The sequence below is a fragment of the Poecilia reticulata genome, chromosome 5, assembly GCF_904066995.2.
Source record: "Poecilia reticulata chromosome 5, P_reticulata-male-v2, whole genome shotgun sequence".
In the NCBI taxonomy this organism is placed as follows: domain Eukaryota; kingdom Metazoa; phylum Chordata; class Actinopteri; order Cyprinodontiformes; family Poeciliidae; genus Poecilia; species Poecilia reticulata.
The window spans coordinates 9,346,168-9,369,997 of NC_088834.1; the positions used below are offsets into that span (position 1 = coordinate 9,346,168).

The following is a 23,830-nucleotide window of genomic DNA, read 5'->3' on the forward strand; positions in this document are numbered from 1 at the left end:
TCATATAAATCATTTTTTTTTTATTTCATATGAACAAACATGCTTAACAACTCCTCCATGTATATGTTTTTTTGTTGTACAGTATTCTGCTGCCACCTATTGTTTGGGTACATGACAGATGTTACTGACATAATAAAAATCATCCTTTACACTCATCTCTTGTTAAGCAACTTATATAGATGCATGTTCTTAAAACAAAACAACAACTTGTGATTTTGGGGGAGCAAATGTCAAAACGCTTCCCAATGCATTTCTCGTGATTTAAAACATGTTAAAAAAATTAAAACATAAAGACATTTTTTTTTCTTTTTTTTTTTCAGAAGTAAATTTCATGCAAGAATAATGCTATATTGTGAATTATTTATGGACTTTTGTGAAGACTATTTACTAACTTATCTAAAATAGATCTTAAAACAAGTATTAACTAGTTTTTCTCATTTGAGCAAATACAATATCTGAAGTTTATGGCACTGCTTTTTAGAAGTCATGTGGGTCAAAGTTCAGAAGATTATTAGCTTCAGACCAGGCAGTATGCTGGGACCCATCCATTTCTGTGGCGACTTTGTTGCCACTGTCCAGTGTATGGTTTTGTCCACCAATAGATGCTTTGCAGTCAGGACATTTTGATCTCTGATTAGCTCCTCCACACTCTGTAATGACATAGACATGGCCATTGGGACATTTGTGCCAGTGGCCAGGAGGCATTCGCATTGCTGAGACGATCATCTTTCGCTCTTCCTCACTGATCCCTAAGCCTGTGGCTGGAAATTTTTCATCCAGACTCTTCAGGGCTTCTTTCACATTTAGCTGGTCTTGCTCAGTGAACTGGCCAGGCATTTCCAAGGCATGTCTGATTTCTTGAACTTCAGACTGCATTTTCCTCATCTGGTCTTTTGTGTCTGCAATGTGACAGCGGACATTGAGTTCAGCCAGTAAGTTGAGTCTCTGTAGCTCTCTCTGCAAATCAAAGACTTGTTGATCTGTGAACTTCTGGCTTGTGTTATTGAGCCAGGACATGAACTGATTGACACCTTGTCGAAACCTGTAACCATCTGTGTATAACATCTTTTCTTTTTCAACTTTTAGAAGCTTTGCAACTCTTATCAGAAAATCAATCTTGTTCTCCAGGATCCACAGATCACTTGCCGTGAGGTAAGTTTTTTCAAGCTTTTGTTGAATTTCCTTATCCTCCTTTGGCATATATATTTGACCAATGTTCTGATTTTCAACCCACTGATTTTTAAGAATCCTTATTTTTTCCTCAATATCAGACTTTCTTCCATTTATCTTCTTCTTTACCATCTCTATCTCAGCTAGACTGCGGTTGATATGTGATCCATAGCGCAGATTCTTACGTATTGGAGTTCTACACCTGGGACATTCTTTTAGCTTTATGGCTACCTGCTGTTCTTCAGGTCCCTGGTTGACTTCAGACATCCACTGGTCCATAGCTGTGGATTCAAAGATGTGCCCGCAGTCCTCCAGCTGAATAAAACGAGCATTGGGTTCATCTTCAGTGCCAAAGAAAATCTCTGAGACGTCATCATGGTCGCATAGGCGACATTTGGTTGGACATTTGTCTCCGCAAAGACCAATGCATGGGTGGCCACAATTTAGGGTCTTTTTACAAGGTTGAGTGCATGGTGGACGATCGCATGGCTCGTGGCAAAGCTTACTGCATCCTTGGTGAGGGCATTGCCAGTTACAGGGCTCAATGCAAGGAGCACATGATTGCCCACACTCCCTCATACACTTACTGTGAACACAGCAGTTCTCACAGGGTTTCCGACAGGGCGGGCAATCACGGGTACAAGGTTCTGTACACTTGTGAGAGCAGATCAGAAGACGTTCACATAGTCGAGGGCAGGGGGCGTGGAAGCGCCCCTGGTAACACCTGCTACACGTACCGCGACAATCATGCCCACATTTTAACTGGTGCTTACATGATGCCCTACATTCAGGCTGCTCTATGCTTGTTTTGTAAAAGCATGGTCCTTGCTGGCTGTGTCCACAACGAAGCTTTAATGTGACTGGCACAATGCACCTAGAGCTGCAAGATCTTCCGCAGACTGAATCGCAGTGATGTCCACAGGGAAGCAGCTTCAGGCAAGGCTCCTCACATGTAAATGTCCCTGGATCCTGGTGGCAAGGAACCATTTGTGTGTGCCGACACTGAGGTATGATCTTCTCAACCTTCACCGGACATTTCTTTGGACATTTTTCATGACATGTAAGTGTGCACTTGTGTCCGTCATTACATAAGATCTTCTCACACTTCTTGGTACAGTTAAACTCCTTGTGCTCTGGGTCATAAGGATGACAGGCTCTCGTACAAACATGGCCACAATCCAAACGAAACTGGCAAGGTTGGGTGCATCCTCCCTCAGGTGCTTCATTGAAATGATCCGCTTTAGAGGCCTTGATCTGTCGATTTGGATGATTCTGGCAGCACAGCGTCAGAGCTCTCCCAACCTGCTCCTTCTCCCTCAAGGTGTGGAAGATGTTGCTCCACAGTTCAACTCTGCTAAGGATCTCACTGTTGCCAATACAGTAAAGGCCTTTCTTAGCACGTGACAAAGCGACACAGACCCGATTGGGAATGTTCAAAAAGCCAACTTTTCCTTGCGGGTTGCTACGTACAAGAGATAACAAAATAATGTCATTTTCTTCGCCCTGATATTTGTCTACCACATGTACTTTGACCCCCGAGAATTCACTGGCAGGCATTTGTTTCCGCAGGCAGTGAAGCTGGCCAGTATAGGTTGTAAGTATTGTAATTTGCTCTGGTTTGTACTCTTGGAGGAGGAGGTACCGGCACAGAGCAACAACAAACTTTGCCTCATGAATATTCTGATGGCTTTTTCCATCTTTGATCTCTTCCTCTAGGTGGTTGTGTTCCAAAAAGAATAGATTTGTGTTCAGGCCCTGTTAAAATTAAAAGGAAAGCAAATTTTATGATATTCTCCAGTATACAGCACATTGCATGTCAGTTTCACTCAACTTCAAATTGTAGAAAATGCCTTAAAAAAATTGCAGATATCTTTATTTATGAGGTTGAAGAATCATAAGTTCATGGGTTCAAATAAGCATAAAAATTAATGCAAGTGAAAAATGTTTCAGTACCTTGATGTTTTCATACTCGAATACAGAGGGATGATTCTCCAATGCAGAGTAAATGTGTGGGGTCAGAAGACGAGCAATATCCGGCCTCATTCGATGCTGAAGAGCAAAATACAAACAAAAATTAAGATCACGCTGCAACTGGTATTGAAGACTGTTTCAAAATCAAGTTCAGCTAGATTTTTGTTTCATTTACATCATTTACATGAAATGATAAAGTGAGAAAAACAAACCTGATAGTTGAGTCTCACGTAAGGCAGTCCCATGTTCACCAGCCTCTCAAACATAGACATTTCCAGGTTGAAGTTTTTAGCAAGCTCGAAAACTGTAGCACTGGGTCTCAGCTAAAAAAAAAAGAAAGAAAGATAAAGAAAATAACTTGTACATCTTTATCTTGTATACTTTTTACACAGGTTCCTGACATTTTAAGGGTTTTTATCTATCTTTCCAATTCAGTTTTTAGTTAAACTTGACAAGTTCCGTATCATTTCCATCCATATATCTCATCTTGATCTATTTATCAAATTTAAGATTTTTTTCTTGGTTGGCTCTGTTCCATATTTAATTTATCTTTCATCCCATTAGTACTATTTATCTTTTATATATACACGGGTATTTTGGAGCTTGTCTGAAACCAAATGTAATTTTATTCTTTACTTTATTGATGTTATTATTGTTAAAATACATTTTTAAAGTCCAATTTAAATATTTTTATCATTCTTAGGTCTGTCTCTGCAATCCCCGATCATAGTAATGATTGCCTAAAGATTTAGAGTTTATAAGACAATCATAAATCATTTGTCAAGTCAATTCTTTGATTTTTATTGTGTTTTCTGGCATGATTGTTAAATTATTGTCTGTTTTCTTGTACCTTTGTATTGTTTTTTACAAATTTTTGTTGGCACCAATGGCCATTATTTGGTGCCAACACCAAATAACACCATATCTCTGCCCCTGACAGGAAAGGGGCAGAGAGAAGGGAGAAAAAACATGCAGGAAGGAAGGAAGAATGTGAGTCAAACTCTGGATGGCCACGTCGAGGTCTGTAGCCTCTGTATGGGATGTCTGCTCTGACCACTGAGCCATGCGATGGATGTCCCATGCCTTTGTTTTTTTTTTTTATGAGAACTATTCTTAGATAAATTGATCTGATTTTATTCTGATTGCTTAAATTAATTTTGTTTAAATCAAGTCAAGCCTCTCCTGTCAGCTGTGATAAGATCCGCATGAACAATTTTATTTACTCAGCTGGCATCTTCCGTTGAACCTTCCACATAACTCCATCCATCCATGACTTTTATAAGTGGTCGATCACATTACAGTCGTTTTTAGTGAGTACTTGTTTGAAGCTTTGTGAGTACAAGTGAAAACAGCACTAATCCTAGATTTGACATTATTGGTACTTTGTGTGTTGGGTTGACAGAAAAAGCAATATAAAAGGTATGAAAGTGTATTTCAACTCTTTCTTTTCTCCACTGTTTTGCCTGTGAGTGTTAATCTAAGCATCTGTGTATGCAATCGCAACCTAATTTAGCTAGAGGACAGCGTGTGATTGTGCCAGTACAGTATGTGGGAGGGGTGTGGAGGAGGCAAGACGAATTCTAGTAAAAATGTGAAGCATTGTGTTCTGCTTGATTCAACACCAAACCTGTGATTAATGAATAGCACAACAATGCCAAAACTTATTTTACTGGGAAAGTGTGAGCCAGCTACTTCCATTACATGCATGGATTCAAGTTTGGTTTCTGCAAAAACAAGAGTCCAAACGCAAAGTTGCAGATGATGTCAGATAGTTTAAACCCACGGACAGAGAAGATAAACTCCAATTCGAACAAAAAATATCCATGAATAAACTGGGTAATATATGCCAGTATTGGTTTGCAGCCGACTGAAGTTACACAGCATGATGAGAACTGGACAGAATATTTAGACATGTGATAGAACTGTGTGTAGTTGTGATCACATGCTACAGATTGCTAGACAGGCTGCCTGTCCATATGTGCTTGGCAGGCCTTGACAAGTTGTTGTATAATAGTCTACTGATGTCCAGAATATCACTCCTCACAAATCTCTTCTGTCTCCAGTAACGGTTTGCTCAATTTTCTTTTCTTTCTTTTCTTTTTTACTGGAATTACATTTCTGCCATATCCTCAAGGAACAAAGAACATAGGGAGCAGCACAAACACAGTACATCACTTACAGCAATGCCATGAATAAAAATTTTATCCAGACATCTAAGTGGGACAACTTCAATTATGTAACAACACCTTGGTAAAACTGTGCATCAGCAAATACAAATCTGTGGCGGCGAGAATAATTAGAAACAAGATCACTAATTGTTTGGGAAATTGCTTGTACCTGCTGGTGGTCTCCAATGAGGATGAGGTGTTGGCAGGCTCTGCTCAGCGTGGTGATGGTGTGGGCTTCCAGAACCTCTGCAGCCTCTTCGACAATCACAAGACACGGACGTACTTCCTGCAGAGCTTTACGGAACTTGGCCGCCCCAGTTGTTGTCATGCCAATAACCTAGAACGAAAATTGTTTAAGCCCGTTAAATCACACAGCTAACAAGAATTAACTTCCTTGGTCATGAAAGCATTTATTTTGATAACCTTCATATGGTGGGCCAGCATTTCTACAGAAAAAAACGCGTTTCAGCTATTTCACGATCAAGTAGTTCTGTACCGTTGCTTCCCTGAGGACATGGAGGTTTTCCTGTCGTTTAACATCAGCCATTCTGTCCACTGAGTTTTGATACGCCTCCTCAGACTCCAGGGCTTTGGTACGGACCTCTATTCTGTAGCGCGAAACCCACAGCCTGCAAACACAGGTAAACACAATATAAAACACCTGAAAACATTAAACTTTCAAGTTGAACAAGTGTTCAATGTGTTAGTTAAAATAATGTGGCTATTTTTTGAATTACTACGGATTCCTGCAGATTAATTTAGATCATACAAAAAGGCAACAAAGTACACTGTTTAATTTAAGAAGATAAATAATAAAGGACCAAGTTTTTAAAATAGTTATGTATATTATTTAAAAATAAAAAGATATTTTTCTTGTATGAGGTTTTGATACTGAAACAAAAATGTTAAGAGAAACATCAGAAGCCATTTTAACATTCATAATTCATAGAATGATATTTATCTTAAGCTGAATTAAAACATTGAAGAAACTGGAAAAATAGGAGATCCAGGATATTGTAATTGTGGACAAAAAAAATATTTACAATATCAACAACTTCACAAATATCAAGATTGAGCGAGATAAACTTTAGAATACAATAAGGACTTTTTTTTCGTCTCACTGAGGGAGATTTAAAATGGTATGAGACATGTCTAACCTTGCTGTACAACAAGCTACAATTAAATAATAAAAAGGTATCAAAAAGAAATCCAAATGGGAGTGAAATTATGTAATGAAGCAGGTACAAATGAATAAGCTTCTGGTTTTCAAAAGACTGCCCAGAAAAGCCATGTTTGATGATTAAAGCTGTAAATTATCTTTTGTTAGGTTTTCTCTCCTCCTGGGTTGTATTTGTTAGTGATGAGGAAGTAAATTAGACATATAAGCATGTCTAACCTAGACATGCTTATCCATTACTTATACATACCTAAATAATGGACACATAATACAGTAATAATATTTATTATAAGATGACTGAATTAAAATCCTACTATGACATTGTTAATAATAATACATATTTTTTTCAGATCACTTTAGTTGCTTTTTAACTAAATACTTACCACAGAAGATCAGATCAACAGATTTTGAAAGCAAACTATAGGTAGGCTTGTAGCCGTTTTCTGTCTACATAAAGAAAAAGTGCATGTTCAGTTTTTGTAATTAGAAATGAAAATCAGAAAAATGAAAACAGAAGATGTGACCCCGGTTTATTGCTTTTGTGAATAATTCCAAATGAATTCACTGGGAGTCATATCAATTTGAGCTATGAAATGTGGCCTTGATGAAAAGTCAGACTATGTCTACGCGTTGGGTTGTTTCTCGTATTCTGTAAAAACTAGTTGCAATGTGGGCAAAAATCATTGTATAAAAATAAAAAAAAAATTTTGTGGATTATGCATGGATTTCATACACTCTCAATTACAAAAAAATAGTAGTTAAACAATTACAAAATGATGTTGGATTTAATTAGCATTATGACCTCAAAGTCATTTTTTCAATTAAATTAATTAATTAATTAATAAAATGCTTCCAGTTACAACTTGGCTCTGTGGGATACATTTTTTTTTTTACATATTATTTGACTTAATTAAACACTCTGGGAACATGATTCTTCTTCAAGTTTGGTCAGAAAGTAATGGAAGCAAAGCTGGACATTGAACAAATTGAAATGGAGGGCAGTTAAAATACAAAATAAATAAATAAATAAAACATTACAGAACCAGGTGATTAAAGTAAATAAAGGCACATGGTGAACAAAAGAAATGTAATTAGAAATGCAGATTTACCTGTAAAGTCTCCATCTGTCTTTCAGATTAAGACTCCAAACGTCAACAACATTCTCCTCCTGCTGGTCAGTCATAGTCGAGCTTTTCCCAAGTTCCTGTCTGATTTTTTGCTTCATCTTTCTCCTTTGGTGCTTTTGCACCTGGACAGATAAGGAGAAGTTAAACTTTTATCATCATACTTTCAGTTCATTACAGTTAAGTTATTAACTTGATTCTGTGGCTGTTTCTATTGATTAACTGAAATAGCATTGTGCTGAACAGTTTCAAAAGCTAAAGTTAATAACTTTGAAGAAATAAAATTACACATAGGAATCTTCTTGACAGAGGGAAACTTATTTGTAATAATAAAGTTGCTCGAGTAAATCATGCTGCAACCATTAACCCATTTAATCCCACCGGCAACAATTATTGCCAGACATGTTTTCTAACTTCTGGAAGCTCTAAAATAATTGTTTTGACTTTTTGCAGCTAATTGAAGTTTTGAAATAAAATAATAGTGTGTCTACTCTAAGTAATATCGATTTCATGTATCTAGTGTGAAAGGTCACACGACCAGACCTGCCTGTAACGTTGAAGGCAAATGTCAGACACAAACCAATACAAGAGGAGGTCAGTAAAATACTTTAATAAACACAATTAAATAAAATATTTTGAACATATGTTCTTTCAAGTATCTTCTACTGATTTATAAAGAAAATTGTATCCCTTCTTCCGTCTTTTGATCATAAGAAGAGTGTAAGAATGAGAACAGCTGATATATCCCTACCAGGTCTTAGGTCTCCTATGTTCTAATTAGACAAGTAACTACCTTCTTATACTCAAGGTTTCTCCCAAAGAGTGTAGGAACCAACATTTCTGGTTTGGTTCAGCAGCATTGTAACTCTTAGGATGTTGACAAGACCTTGAACATAGAGGAGGGTTTCATCCTTATCTCTAAGCCCTCCCTAAGTTTCAGCAGAATGAAAATACAATGAACTTCACATAAATGTGGTCACTCCTGCAAAGGCTTTTTTTTCTTCTTTTTTTTCCAAAGAGAAGATACTTTCAAATCCCACTAACAAGAAACCATGGACAGAAACTGATAATGCTTAAAAAATAAGGAAATATGCCCATAGCTAAAACTAAAATATGTTTAAATGACTTTGGAGTTGTTTTGATATTTTGACTTTCCAGTGTACCTGCTGCACCTGAAAGCAGCATGAGCAGCTGTTTGGGCTGATTGGATGCTACAGGAAGCCGTTCAGATATCAGGAGATTTTTGCAGTATCTGCATTGCTTACATTGAGTTCATTGAGTGCTTACCTCCCATTCTGCTGTGTTCTGTGTGTTCTGCTCAGCCCGTATGTCTACGTTGTCCAGGTTCACAGCCAGCATCAGTTTTTCCACTTCCCTGACATCCTCCTCCATGTTCCTTTTCTTCTTGTCATCTCTGCCAGCTCTGGGACCAATTGTCCAGCCATCTTCAATCATCCGCTCTGCTTGGATCAACTCAGCCTCCTCTTCAATTTCAATGAGGTCTTCTTCCTCCTCCATTGCTTCCTCTGCTATACAGAATACAATAATAACATATTGGATGAGAATCAGGAAAGCAATATTTGGCTTGGGCGCCAATGTAGTGCTATAAAATAATAGGTTTTCATTAATGACTGTTGAACAAAGCAATATAATACAAAAGACAAGGCTCCACCACAAAAGTACTTAAAGAGCAAGAGAAAAGTTATAAATTAAAAATATTATAAACATATATTTTCATATTTATGTGTTGTATGCTTTATTGTGCAAATTTTATATTATTGTCAAATTGCCCCGGCTTACTTATTTTGTTTTGCTGTTAAACAGAATTCTTCTGATGCCTTTATGATGATTTTAATGTTATGGAACCCATATGGATTTTATTTAGCAGGATGCAATGCCACTTACCAAAAACCTATATACTATTTTCACAGTTTAAAAGACCCACCTTCGTTTCCATTTACAGTCTCTGGCTCCCTCTGCTGGAAGTGAGTCGATCCCAAACCCAACCACTCCATCATCAGATTGGGAGTCTTTTTACTCCAGACCTCAAAGCCATCCTCCATCTGCAAACCATTCCAAGCAAGACATTTGAAACTCATTCCCACATGGGTTTCCAGTTTGTTTCAGTTTTCACATGAGTAAAAGAAAAACAACAACAAAAAAATTCACTATCTATTGACTCACAGGGGGGGAGTTGAGATTCATCCAATGACTTTCTAACATAAACCTCTGGAGGAAGGTTTCACGCATCACACCTTTGAGAGAACACTCTAACTCCAAGGTGCGGCTTTTGATTGCCCTTTCCTCTTCACACAGTTGCCTGTAGATCTTTAAAAATGAATAAGAAGTACAAATTATTGCAAAAAAAAACCCCCAAAAAAGAACTAAAATATGTTATTTCTTCAGTACAATCACCATACATCCTCACACAACAGTTCAGAGGATATTTGAAAGCTCACCTGATTGTATGCAGTACGAAGGTGTGACGGTAGCGTGCGTTTGAAATGTTGTGAGTGGGTCAACTCACGCAGATTGAATTGTTTCAGAATCTCGCTGTTGCTGCGACCTCCTACTCGCACAATGCCGTCCTTCAGAAATTTGTGAATTCCTAAGGTGCAAAGGCAATCCACAGGAATTATTGTTAAACACTGTTTGACCAAAGGTGTGATTTAAATGTCAATTTCTCATTGACATTTTTTCTTTTTCTTTTTTAGAAATAAATGTCATGTATATTTACATTATCTTTATTTGTTATATTGATATTAGTCTTTGCAGGTAGATTTAAGCAGTATGGGAAAATATATCTGAATCCATGATGACTGCTTACCTTCTAGGAACTGATCCAGAGCATGGTTAGTATAGCATACAACCAGCATTGGAGCTGAATCAGTGTTGTTCCAGAGATCCTTATTGGTCAACAGAGCCTGAGCAATCTTTAGGCCAACATAGGTTTTTCCTGAAAGGAAGAAAAGGCATAGAATGCACTAATTTAGATACACGCTTGTGTTTCAGTATTAATTAGCACAGCAAAGCGGCATCCCCAGAACAACTTCTGTAAGAAAAACACTTTTTTGCAGTAATATTTTTCTTTTTTTTTTTTTTGGGGGGGGGGGGGGGGGTATAAAACCAGCTAATTCAGTCTTAGAATTAAAAAAAATGGCATTATAGATTATGGCTCAAGCAAAATGTTTTGGGCTTCTCACCAGTGCCAGGCGGTCCTTGTATGATTGCCAACTCCTTGGTGATTGCAAGCTGAAAGGCTTTCATCTGAGATTCATCCAAGCCCAATTCTTCCATGTCAGGCCAGGCATCTACATCCAGGCTGTTAAAGGGCTTTATGCTATTTTTGTGTTCAGGTTTGGCAACATGTGAGAGGTCATAAACACCCCGTCTTTGTAGGTATGCTGGTGGTAACACATCAGTGGAACACTCCACAATGTATCTGAAAGCAAACATATCCATATTAACCTCATTTGGCTCATTTGACATGTTAGGCCTTTTGGTATGTGTAGCAAGATGTTGCAAATTTTCTATAAATCTGTTGTGAAGAGAAGAGTCTCCTTTGCAGCTATCAGTTTGGGTAGCAGCTTCAGAAACAGTGATTTTAAAAGTTAAACAACAGACTATTCTGGAGTTTATTGTGCTGAGAAGGATTCGTCATAAAATGAAAAGCAACACCGATAAGCCTAAGCACTCCTCTTCACAATGTTGTAGCATTGTGGGGGTTATCTTCAGTCAGTCGCTTCTTCAAATCTGCTAGAGCAGAAACCACAAAAGGAGATCAATCTTGACCACAACTATAACCCTTCTATGAAAATAATAGCTACATTAGCACTCACTTAAAAATATGCTCTCATTGTTAGTTCTCTCGCCTTGTTTTTCTGCAGGTGCAGTATTGGCTAATTTTAAGTAACATTATTCATCTATCTTAGGTTTTAGAGCTCTTTCCCAGGAAGAAAGACGTAATAACTAAACATGTAATATACTGAAATGGAGGATTAAATTGGTTTGTGAGAAAGGCAATTTAGTGAAATTTCCCCCAAATGATTCAAAGATTTGTTTTCACTCAATGACTTAAACAATGAAGTCCATATAGCAGTCAGAGAGCTAATGGATATGTATACATTTAACATGAAATAGTGGTGATGTCTGCAAAGAACAGATAAATAGACTGAATTGAAAAGGCCAAGTTCTTGTAATTTAAGAATTACAACGGCCAATGAATTTAATACCTGGGGGACAAGCAACTTTATATGATTTCATATGTCATAGAGGTCAACAAATGTTGTAACTGATGTGGTAGTTAATACATTGAATCACAATTATCATTACACTGTCAAGGTGTGCAATTTCAAATGCGCAAAAAAATTGGTTGGATGCAACTCTGCACACAAATGGTATTTTCAACCACTTTGATGAACTTCTAGTGTTATTTATAATCATACCCGATATAGACCCTACAGCCCAACATACCAAGGCCCATGGAGAGGGGTAGAATTTATGTGATGATGGAAAAAATGTTACGGATGGAGAAATTTTGTGTAATCAGGTGTTATAGAATAAAACTGCAATGTACTGTTTTCTTATTACTGTACAATCCTAGTTAGTAGAGTTGTTGAATACATAGCTGAACCAAGACTATCACAGAAGCTTTTTAAATTTAAGACAGTCCTAAATTCCATTTAAAAGGTTTGCAAACAACAGCTTCCATAAAGTTTCAGGTTACATTCTGGGCACTTGAGAACTAGTGTTACCAAGGAGTTAATTTGCAAAGCATGACAAATGTACTTTCTAGGGGTTAGGTCACATAACATTCCCAAACATATTCTATGTATTCCAGCTGCTTTAAAAGCACAATGGAATTCAAAACTCTTCCACATTACACAAACGGCATTACCTCTGAAAGGGCAGATCATCCTCAGTCTGCTCCTTTAAGCCTTCCAAAACATATCGATAAGCCTCAAAGTATGCAGTCGTCTCAACCATCAGAAACAACTGATCTGTCTGTTAGCAATAACAACAAAGGAGACATGATATAGCATCTGTATTACAGATACCACATATACAGATACCATATATAAAACCAAGTTATGTTCTTCCTAGTGTCTTCCTGCCTCACCTGTATTCTGGCCAACTTCACCCTACTTTCCTCTGTAAAGGTAATCTGGACCTGCCCTTTCTCCAAGTACTTTGGGTCCCGATCGGACACTGTGGCAAACAAGAAGCTCTCAAAGTTGTCATATGACAGGCAGACCAGGGAACCAAAGAGCAGCCTCTTGGAGTTCTGCCAGCGCACAAACTGCAAGAACAAAAATAAAAGCATTATTAACAGCCTTGTTTATAGCTTCATTTTGATGGGAGGCTGATGAAATCTATCCAGAGCCTCACCTTCAGTGGCTGAACATCAAACTGGACAATGTAGGCGAGACCAGTCTGCGTGCACTTGGGCACCACCAGGTGTGCGTCAAAATACACACGAATGTCATCGAAGCGCTTCATCTTCGCTGGGTTGTCGTTCCTTCCCATGGCCATCTGGTTCTGGAGCAACTGTTGAATTCCCTCACGAAGCGGTCGCACAAAGTCCTCTCTAAGCAGCCGGAAGTGTGTATCGAGGTAAAGGTGGGTGTTTCTGTATCTTTGGGAAGTAAGGTTAGCTCTGAGAAACGGTTTGTGGTTCTGATGGAACTCCTCAGGAGTTGGGTACAGTGGTATGTTTCTGAAATCTTCCTGTTCTTCATCTGTGGCAGAAATGTGGGCACTTAAACACAGAGAAATATTTTACAGCTAATCATGTGACTGGAAATATCCTAAGGAGGCCTTACCTTGGTTATCAGCATTAGTCAGAAGACCATAAGTGTCCTTGTCTGTACGGAGGGTACCTTTCCTCGATCTCTCCTGGAGATGAGCTATTAGACCCTTGAGATTCTCCATTTTTTCCTCTACTTTAGGTAGAAAATCTACACCTGATGCCCTCAGGGTGTTTATAGAGCCTTGGAGCAAAGTCACTAACATATTCACAGTATTGACAGAGCTTGCGGGGAAAATACTGATCACCTAACAAGAACAGATGATAAACAGTTCATTAGGTAAAAGTATTTTATTCTGTTCAATACACTGAAGAATTTCCTATGATTTCTCTTAAGCAAGTGGCATATTGTTTCAAGCAATAGTTACCTCTAAAAGAATGGCCGTGATGTATTCCAAATGCTGTGGGAATTGTGCTCTGCGGGTCTGGTTGGAGTCAGACATCATGCCTCCCACATAGTGAAGCAGGGTGATGCTTAAGAACTTTGACTCTTTTATGATGTTAGCCAGATGCTGCAGGGTGCCTCTGTCTGCCCTTGAAGTGAAGGCTTTGCTCACCACCAAGCAGATAAGTTGGACAAGGTCTGGTCTCATTGGTGTCTCATCAAGCAGCACTCGAAAGCCAGGATTTGAGGAGAGCGTAATGGCCACAACAGAGGGTTCCTGTTTGGAGAGGTCTTCCAGTGTTTTATAACCCAGGTAACGGAAACTTGGATCTGTCCCATCTCTGTTCTCAGCTCTGCCTTCCCTTCTGTCTCCATTGTGTCCTCCTCTCCTTGCACCTGTTCCTGCTGCCCCTGCTCTCATTCCTTGTCTTTCAGCACCACCTGGCTGTTCATTTCTGCCTCCTCCAAGTCTCAGCCTTTCAGCACCTCCCCCTCTATGTCCACCTCTCCATCCTCCTCTCGCTCCTCCTCTCTGTCTGTCTGCATCTCTTTGACCGTGCCCCTGACTTTGTGCTCTTCTTCTGACCTCTTGCTCTCTCACTCTGTCTCCCTGAAATCCTCCTCGTCCTCGTCCTCTTTGTCCATGTCCATTTTCATATTGGTCATTGTCATATTGACCTGAGAGAAGAAGAATAATAACATAGTAAATGTTTTTTTTTCCGTTTTTTTTTTTTTACTATTAACAAGGGGTCTATGCATCGCGCATTACAAAAGTATTCATTCTCCTTGAACCTTTCATTAACCTACCCACATAGAGCACAATTTTGAAACAAATGGAAAATAAAGTTTTTAAAAATATTCACTATAATCAGAAAATGTAGGCATGTATTTGTATTAATCCTCTTTTTACTCTGATACCCCTAAATCAAATTTTATGTAACAAAATCTAAATGCCTGATCAAATGTACCTCTTTTTTCACTGAGACTGTTCTGTATAGACCTCAGAGATTTGTTAGAGTATAAGCAATAAAGTATCATAACAATCAAGATACCCTAATGATGCGACAGATAAAGTTGTGAAGAAGTTTTATGCTTTATAAAACTATCTAGAGTTTTCAACATCTCACAGACCACTGCACAACTCATCACATCAAACTGGAAAGAATATAATACAACTCTAAACCTACTAACAAAACAACAAGGCAAGACTCTCAATCCACATCTCAGGTGGGAGAATTCATTGGCAAGTGGACTAATATGTGCACACTCCATAAATATTGCCTTTATGACTAAAGAGCAAGAAGAAAAGCTGCTGTTAAAAGAAAGCCACCCAATATCTCATTTGCAGTTTGCTATAAGGAAAACAACTAACGTGGTAGAAGATAAAATGTGGCTAATAATTAACTTTATGTATGGCCTTCACGCAAAACTCAATGTGAGCAAAAACACATTGATTGTGACTCTGATCGCACCATTCTCCAGTGAGAATGCTGTGATCACTACATCAGGCTGTTGTGATGTTTGTTTTTTTCACAAGGAGAGGCAGATGGGTTCGTAGCGATGGACAGCTGGATGGAGGTAAACACAGGGTAGTCTTGAAAATAAAAATAACTTTTAAAGGCAACAACAGGTTGGAGACTGGGATTGCGGCAAAACTCTCAGCAAGATGACACCACGCGTAGAGCCTGAATTACAATGAAACAGTTAAGAGCAACGCGTGGCAATGTGTTAGAATAATCCAAAGTCCAGGCTTAAGGCCAATTGAGGATCTGTACTAAAACAATAAAACTGATGGTGACAGACTTCACACATTGAATATGACTAAATTTTACAACTATAAATGAGCCAACCACTTCAGAGTAAAATATTTTGGAAACCATATATTTTTCCATCGGCTCCACACTACTTTGACATTAAATCCAAACAGATACATTAAAGTGTGTGCTTATAACATGACAAAATGTGAAATTCTTGAGGGAGTGTTAATACTGCTTCAACGTGCTGCACAGTATGTGTTATTCTGACAGGCATATTGATGGAAATAACTAACCATTATGAGTCCCTCTTCTGCCTGACCTAAAAGTCGGCCTTTCCATGGTATTTCATGTGGTAGTTGTTGATTTCTATGCAGGCTGTAAAGGATATTTCTGAAACAGAAAATAAAGTGGAAACAGATATAAACACCGCATCCAAGTGAATACCTAAAAACAATGAAACACCTCTGCATATCCAAAAGTAAAGCCCAAAGAAATACAGATAGCACGCATTTCTTCACTCTCAGCATCAACAGATCAAAATAATGTTACAGTCAGATATGAGGTAGAAATCACATTATTTAGGTCCAGACAGGAAATTAAAAACAATTTTTAATGGCTGCTTCTCAGTTATTAGAGCAAAATGTATGTGTACATTTCAGTCCCGCACAATACTAAAGCAATTAAAATCAATCTAAAAGGTCTTTGCAGAACATTTGCTTTGCAGTAATTTCAATTTGAAGCCTTGTGTTGCTATGAACTTCAGTCAGAGGAAAGTGCGCCCCCTTTAGGAAGTCACTTCATTTCCGCCTTGGTGTAAGTTTCCTTTCTCTCGAAACTGTGATGGCCTTGACAACAAAGCATGTTATGCTAGCAACCCCCAGCACAGACGTCTCCCCAAATAAGTATAATTTAACGACCTATGTGTAGTAAGTACACCTGTTCTTCATTCATAAGTTATTGATAGACCTGTAATTGAATTAAGGATATTACTTCATACCTAAAATTAAATTAAATATTGTTTAAGTGGTAATTAACAAATATTTCCAATGGATATACAGAGTAAAATTAAAATCAAAATGACTCACCTTTATTCAAATGTCCTCAATAATACATTACAGTACTTTATCATTGAAGTTGTCGAAATGTAAGAAGGTTTAGTCTGCTCTGCTGGTCGCTTTATCTAGACGTCCGATATCTGACTGCGCCAGCTGTGGGCGTCTTTATAAATACTTCTTAGTTTCCGTTTTCGTTTCATCAGAACTACACCACCCCTAGAATGCACTGCAGGGCAAGAAACTGTGACGCATCTTAGTCAAGTGGTACTGACTGGATCCTGGTGACTGACTCTTTGAGAGTTTGTTTAAGGACATATTGGACATATTGTTGATTATTATGACGAGACGACGCAATTTCTAGAGAAGCTGCGATAGACTCTGCTGACACGTTTACCTCAAACTGGTGCTATTTACAGAATTATTGTAATTTTATTTTACAGTAAGCATCGTAAAACATCCATACATTTGAAATGCGACATTTGAGGATATAAAATGTAAAAGAAAACCTGGATAAAAAGGCTTTCCTCGCTGTAATTTTACACTTGTCCTTAATGTCACCGGCTCCGTACTATTTAACAGCCGGAGAGCAGAGCAGCGGTCCTTTATTTAACATCACAGAGTTGATGGACATGACTAAACCCTGGTTTAGCAGGGGGTCTGAGGTTTTTGTATGTTTTTCATACTCTAATTTACATGACCAGTCATTACATGGCTTGATCAGTTTGCCCTTGATTTAATATCCCCCCTCCCCTTTGCCCAACAAAGATTTCCTCTCCAAGTGCACAGTATGAATAAAATGAATGCAAGGATGAATGCCGTCCAGAAATCGACCGGAGTACACATTTCCCAGCATTATCGACCTTGCAGTAGAGGAAGTGATCTGCATTGAGATCATCGAAGCATAAAAATCTGATAATCTCATCTCGTTGAGTAACACCACGGGGATAGAGAAACGGTACAGTAGAGACTGTTTCTGAGGTAACTGAAACAAACGTCACTTCCTGTTGACATTTCTCAAAAACAATGTGTAGAGTTGTGAGTGTTGAGATCCCGCACCTTGAGTTACTTCAGCATCAACATAATTGAGAAAAGGGTCCAGCAGATTATCATGGAGGAACTAGTGTCGCTCCACTCTGATGAGCATTTGTTTTGTGTCACTGCAGGAACATTACCAGAAAGTCCTCACAACGTCGGGGCAATGGTACCACAACATCAAAAACGAAAATAACAGACTGTGGCATAACTTCCTGCTACAAGATTCTAAAGTTACCAACTCTTTACTAAACAATCTATTATTTGCATGCGTGCCAACTTAAATGTAATCGTCACCAAAGAACAACATATGATGGCTACGTGTTTTCCTATGCTGTTATCAAATAATAATAATTAAAAAAATCAACTTCCAAAAACAAATCAAGATTTTTATGGTGAAATCACATTCAGGAAAATTGTGGGGGGGGGTTTTTTGTCATGTTTTTAATTATTTTCCACTTTAAAATTACAGATTAGCGATAAATGGATATTGATTTAAGTCATAGCAATGTTTCTTGCACAACTACATTGGCCTGCAAAAAAAGAAAAAAAATAGAGCCAAGCATACTGACTTATAACAGAGCTTATGCAGAGTAAGACCAATAAGGCAATATGTCTTTATTGGGCATTTTTAAATGGAAAACTACATCATTGGATAGTTTAACATTCTGAATTGTCCCCAGCTGTAAACTTTATATTATTACACTTTATATCTGTTGACGTTTTTTGTTTGCTTGTTTTACATTTAGTTGTGGTCTTATTTTACATAACATGTAATGTAACTGAAATACATACCCTGATTCGTTTTGTTTTGAAAAAAATAAAATATAACGCCCTCCGCCCTACTTGTAGCTGGGTCATTCTCCGGCTGACTGGTAAGGAGCTGACTCCGCCACTCAGCTGGAGCAGACGTCATCATTCATTCTTAGCAGGGAAGCTAACGCTGATGCAGATCACTTCCGCCAGTGTAAACATGTAGCGGTTTCTGCGGTTCTTGCGTTATATTCCTTCCAGCCAGCGGTCTAAAGAACTGATGGCTCTTTTAGTGGAAGTATCGTTTGTAGAACCAGACCAGTGCGGTGCCAGCTTGGTTACTAGCTAACACAATAGCAAGACAACTGTCAGGGGCCGTGTCTTTATGAAGGCTACCGTTGCTAACAACGGCTATCTACTACAGCAAGTATAAGAACTGTAACGGGGGTTAGTCAACCGAAAAATGTCAAGAGATGATTTGCAATAAGAACTCACCAAGAAGAGGAGAAAAATGAGGACGACTAGAAGTGATCGCTCGCCGTCGCCGATGAATGGAAAGCAAGGTACGTGGAAAACGGTGTAACGGGTAAAGTTAATTAAGAGACTGCCAGGTTGCGACTACTCACGAAAGCGGTTAGAAGTCATCAGTTCATAACTTGTTAAAACATAATCTCTCAATTCTGCTTATAGTTGTTTACTATTGATTTTTAACTGTAACGTTGAGAATAGACGGTTTTTTTTCCCCCTCTGGTAGACTGGGAAACCAAACGGAAACGGAAAATAGCAGACATCACCCAGGCCCTTAGCGTGGATCCAGTGGACGTAGCAACGCTGAGGAGGATGGCAATCAGTGAGGGGGGACTGCTGACTGATGAGATTCGCTGTCAGGTCTGGCCCTGGCTCCTCAACATCCCCCCTCACCTTTTGGATCAAGAACCTGGTACCGTTTCTTGCATAGCTCTTTATTTTTTTATATATATACAAATGCATATGAAAAACAATTTTGGATATAGATTTGTTCCCTGCACCTGAACAAACTTCCGCTTTTTTTTAAAATTTAGCATGATGGCAGTTATTTTCACACTCTGATCAGGTGCAACTTCTCCTCGCATACACTGTTTGCTAATGGCAATTTGTCCTGTCCAGAAAAAGTAGAGCGGGAAAACAATAAGGATTACAACCAGGTCTTGCTGGATGTTCAGCGTTCACTACGAAGGTTTCCACCTGGTGAGTAGTTTGCATTAAAAACAAAACAAAAAACCTGTTGTTAATGCTTTGCAGTATGTCCAACATGTGGGGTGCTTTTATTAGGAATTTAGGAAGATGTCATAATCTCATGCAAATTACTGTTAAGGTGCTGGAAATTCTTTTTTTAAATTTTTTTATTTTTTAGGGTTTAGGTTATTAAAGAAACAAAACTTTTTATTATTAATTTAGAGTATCATATTAGAATTTGATTGTGGGATGCTGTAAAGGTTTTCAAATTTTTATATTCTGCTCACAAAACACCTAAAATAAATAAATATTCTCTTGAAATTAATGCAGTCTTACAAATTTGTGACCCTTACTTGCTGACCTGGAGGGTTCAGCTGGCAGTTAACACTCATGTCGTTTTTATTGGATGCACTTTGCACTACAAAAAATTAGCCAAGTCCTCTCACAAGTGATGTTCTCAGTAAGAACTGGTTGTGAAACGTTGTGCTTATGTTAGTTGGCCTCGTAAAGGATTGTCTAATATCCACCAGTCTGAGTCTGTGACATTGTTGATCACATACCGAAGTTTAGTATCTGTTATTGTTTGTATTTGTTAGTATGCAGGTGGAAATGTTATTTTTTTGAAGTAAATATATTAATGTAGCACCTGCTCGCAACAATGTTGTCTCAAGGCACATTTACAAAAAAGCCAGTTGTAAGTCAAATTCCAAGTCAGTGACATACATTTCAAATTGATCCCAGTCAGTAAGTTTTTATTTATGAACAGCCCTGTTTAGATTACCTTGTTTTTTCAGCATTAAAGTTAATACTCTTCACTTTTAATGCAGCCTCATAACCCATTTCAAAAAGGCATTTTTTAAATTATATAAAGAGAATATTATTAAACCATATTTGTTTCTCGGTCTTAAAAAAATCTGCTGATAAATGTTAGCCTTAACAGATTTTGACTGGTCTGTCTTAAAATATATATAAATTTTTATTTTTACTTGTGCAGGTATGCCAGATGAGCAGAGAGAGGGTCTTCAGGAAGAACTAATTGACATAATCCTGAGAGTTCTGCAACGTAATCCCCAGCTGCACTATTACCAGGGATACCATGACATTGTTGTCACCTTCTTGTTGGTCGTGGGGGAGCGCCTGGCAACTGTTCTAGTAGAAAAACTCTCCACACATCACCTCAGGTACATGCCTAAAGCAAATTGGTCAGCAGCCTGACTTCTGTTAAGTTTATCTTTTAAGGTTAGATTATACTTGAATCTGAATTCTTTGTTTTGCCCTCTATCACAGGGACTTCATGGACCCCACCATGGACAACACAAAACACATTCTTAATTATCTGATGCCTATTATCGAAAGGGTCAACCCTGAGGTGCAGGACTTCATGCAGCAGTAGGATTCCTTGTTATTTTATACACAGCTATGATGGATGTTGCTGGCTCTGGTAGATATTCAAAAAGCAAAATCCTCCAAAATGTTCATGTTGTATGAAGAAGAATGGGCAGAAAGAGAAGGACGATGCATGCGCAACTTAAAAGAGAAGAAAACGTGGAGAATGTATAAACACTTTACTTTAGACAGACGCAACAGTTTTGCAGGGACATACATCTATAAGCTTTGAATGGAATTTTGCAATCCCTGAATATTAATCCTTGTTAACATGTTCTGTTGTGAAAAATCCAGAAGCAATGTTCTATTTTTCCACAAAAAGCTCACATAAATGTTCCACATTAATATACACAAACATTGCAGATAAAAGATTTTAAATGCAGTCTCTGCGCTCTTTAACAGAACACTGATCCCATTATGATAGCTTAACTTTAGACTGTAAACAGCACGTCATTAAGTCCTTTGCTTGGCTCGCTGATTCCATCGATGGCCTTTTGAACTGACTTGCTCTGTCTGGTCTCCTCATGTAACCTAAAATTTCTCGTCATATCTTATTGGTTTTTTTGTTTGTTTGTTTGTTTGTTTGTTTTTCAAGAAATGAATGTTTTTAAAACCAAACAGATTTGGTAAAAATGAATCTGTAGTTAAGAAGCTGTGAATTATCTCAGGCTTGTTTGTAAGTTAATCTCATTGTAAGTCTTTTATTAATTCTCAGGGCTGAAGTGGGCACAGTCTTTGCTCTCAGCTGGCTGATAACCTGGTTTGGCCATGTGCTCTCTGATTTCCGTCATGTTGTACGGTTGTATGACTTCTTCCTGGCCTGCCATCCACTGATGCCAATCTATTTTGCGGCTGTGGTAAGTTTCCTCTCATGTCTACTTAATTGAATAGTTCATCAGAGAAAATATTTTTGATACAGAAATACGAAAAAAAAAAAAAAAAGGAATGTACTACATCTATGCAGGGTGGCAAGAAGCCCCTGGTGCTGCTGAGGTTTTATTGATTTTTTTTTTTTTTCTTGTTTCTCATTTCCCATCACATATTTTCCTTCCACTTAACTTTCCACTATTATTCCTAGGTACAGTAATTATTTTTAGCATCTTATCATTAATGTGTAAGATGTCAATGGTTGTCTGCTGAACAACTGTCAGATTTCCTACAGAATTCTTCTAGATTCTGTAGGAATACAGGATATTCTAATTTGTTAAAAACTTGTTTATTAGGATTAAGCCATAATCATTACATTTACAAGGGAAAAAATTCTACTCTACTGAGATGCTGCTGTGGCTTAATCAGTTTTACAATTTGGCACATTCCCACCCCCATCTTTAGTACAAGGAGAAATAGTCGAATGCTGATGTGATTGATCCCTTAGGGATAGGGTCACTTTAGCCGTGCCACATCTTGATGTTCGACATGTTTTTTTGTTTTTTTTCCTCGAGATTGCAACTAGTTTGGCAAGCCCGATTTTTCTCTGAAATGTAGCAGCTTGTTGCACCCCTGACAGCAGACTCTTTCACTCGATGGCACTCACAGTAAATGCTTGCACTTGTCATGATGGCCCTTGAGAAATGAATGTGTTGTTTGTTGCAGATTGTGCTGCACCGGGAGGGGGAGGTGTTGGACTGTGAATGTGATATGGCAATGGTCCATCACCTGCTGTCTCAGATTCCCCAGGATCTGCCATACGAGACACTGATCAGCCGAGCTGGAGACCTCTTTGTCCAGTTTCCTCCCTCTGAACTGGCCAGAGAGGCAGCTGCACATGAAAGGTACTTAAGTCCTTAGGGCTGATGCTTGTAAACACGTTACCCTTACAGGCTGTTTCTGCCATCTTTTATTTCTCTCCTTTGCATCCTCTTTTAATATAAAGCACAAATGTAATTTTCCCTTGCTTTTCACCAACAAGCGTAACTTGCTGTTCCTCTATTAACTTCTTCAATGTCCTTCTTTTTTTTTCTCCCCCTTTTTCCATCTCTATTTTCCTCATAAGCATGGCGACTTCTACCTTTAAGGACTTTGAGCTTGCATCTACTCAGCAACGGCCGGACACAGTTCTCCGTCGCAGACGCAGACAAAAGCAGGGTTCTCCAGAGAGCTCGACAGCGAACCCTGTCATGACTGTGGCACAACCTTCAACTGCCCGGCGCTTTGTCAGATTGGCAGTCATGGGTCTGACTGTGGCTTTAGGGGCAGCAGCTCTTGCTGTGGTTAACACAGCTCTGGAGTGGGCCCCCAAGCTGGACTTGTTTCCTTGAGCTGCCCTAAAACCAACATGACATATTTTCTCTCCTTGACTGGTGGATCCTTTCCTAGAACCCTCTGAACACTTTTGGAGTCTAACACTGTCTGGAGAGTGCTAACTAAGCTGAACATCTTAACACTCCTCTGTTGTTGTCAAGGATGCGACCAAACATTCCGCTCTGAGAGGAGTTCATAAGTCCGTGGCAATTTATGAATCCTTAAAAGGGCGTGTAGGTTTAAAAGCTGCTGGCGCTCCTAAATGAAGAAATTCTCCATGTTAAAATGAAGAAAATATTTCCAAGGAATGTTGTTAATTGTGTCATAATTAAAGTTTATTTATATTTTGTAATAGGATGTCTGAATTAGTGTTTCGCTCACTGAGATTTATGCTGAAAGCCTGACTCACTACACTTGAAACTTGCTGCCAAGAATGAGAGAATGCGTGTTTGCGTGCGTGCGCGTGTGTGTGTGTGTTCGATTGCAACTCATTTGTTATACGCATTTGATACCTGTACTGAGACCAACTTGAGGATCCCCTGTATTTAAACAACTGTAAAATTTGAGGGATGTCAGTAATTTTACTGGAA

At 38.5% G+C, this 23,830-nt stretch overlaps 2 protein-coding genes across 4 annotated transcripts; one reads left to right on the forward strand and one right to left on the reverse strand.

Moving 5' to 3' along the window:
- On the reverse strand, window positions 1-19,008 carry znfx1 (zinc finger, NFX1-type containing 1). 3 transcript variants are annotated; one of them, XM_008408410.2, is made up of 19 exons: window positions 18,894-19,008; window positions 15,852-15,948; window positions 13,785-14,479; window positions 13,433-13,664; window positions 12,999-13,348; window positions 12,730-12,909; window positions 12,508-12,614; window positions 10,814-11,052; window positions 10,438-10,566; window positions 10,070-10,218; window positions 9,795-9,938; window positions 9,556-9,673; window positions 8,898-9,139; window positions 7,596-7,735; window positions 5,806-5,938; window positions 5,479-5,646; window positions 3,354-3,464; window positions 3,124-3,219; window positions 1-2,925 (listed from the first exon to the last, which is right to left on the reverse strand). In XM_008408410.2, the coding sequence occupies exons 2-19, from the start codon at window positions 15,895-15,897 to the stop codon at window positions 478-480; spliced, it is 5,727 nt and encodes a 1,908-aa protein (XP_008406632.2). In that variant the 5' UTR covers window positions 15,898-15,948; window positions 18,894-19,008; the 3' UTR covers window positions 1-477. The 3 variants fall into 3 exon arrangements, with proteins under 3 accessions (XP_008406632.2, XP_008406633.2, XP_008406631.2); XM_008408411.3 differs by lacking the exon at window positions 18,894-19,008 and adding an exon at window positions 16,644-17,153 and having other exon boundaries at window positions 8,898-9,136; XM_008408409.3 differs by lacking the exon at window positions 18,894-19,008 and adding an exon at window positions 16,644-17,151.
- Window positions 18,522-23,592, forward strand: tbc1d20 (TBC1 domain family, member 20). Its single transcript, XM_008408408.3, has 8 exons — window positions 18,522-18,961; window positions 19,153-19,338; window positions 19,545-19,625; window positions 20,608-20,794; window positions 20,901-21,002; window positions 21,715-21,856; window positions 22,593-22,771; window positions 22,993-23,592. The coding sequence occupies exons 1-8, from the start codon at window positions 18,910-18,912 to the stop codon at window positions 23,255-23,257; spliced, it is 1,194 nt and encodes a 397-aa protein (XP_008406630.1). The 5' UTR covers window positions 18,522-18,909; the 3' UTR covers window positions 23,258-23,592.
- The last annotated feature ends 238 nt before the right edge of the window (window positions 23,593-23,830 follow it).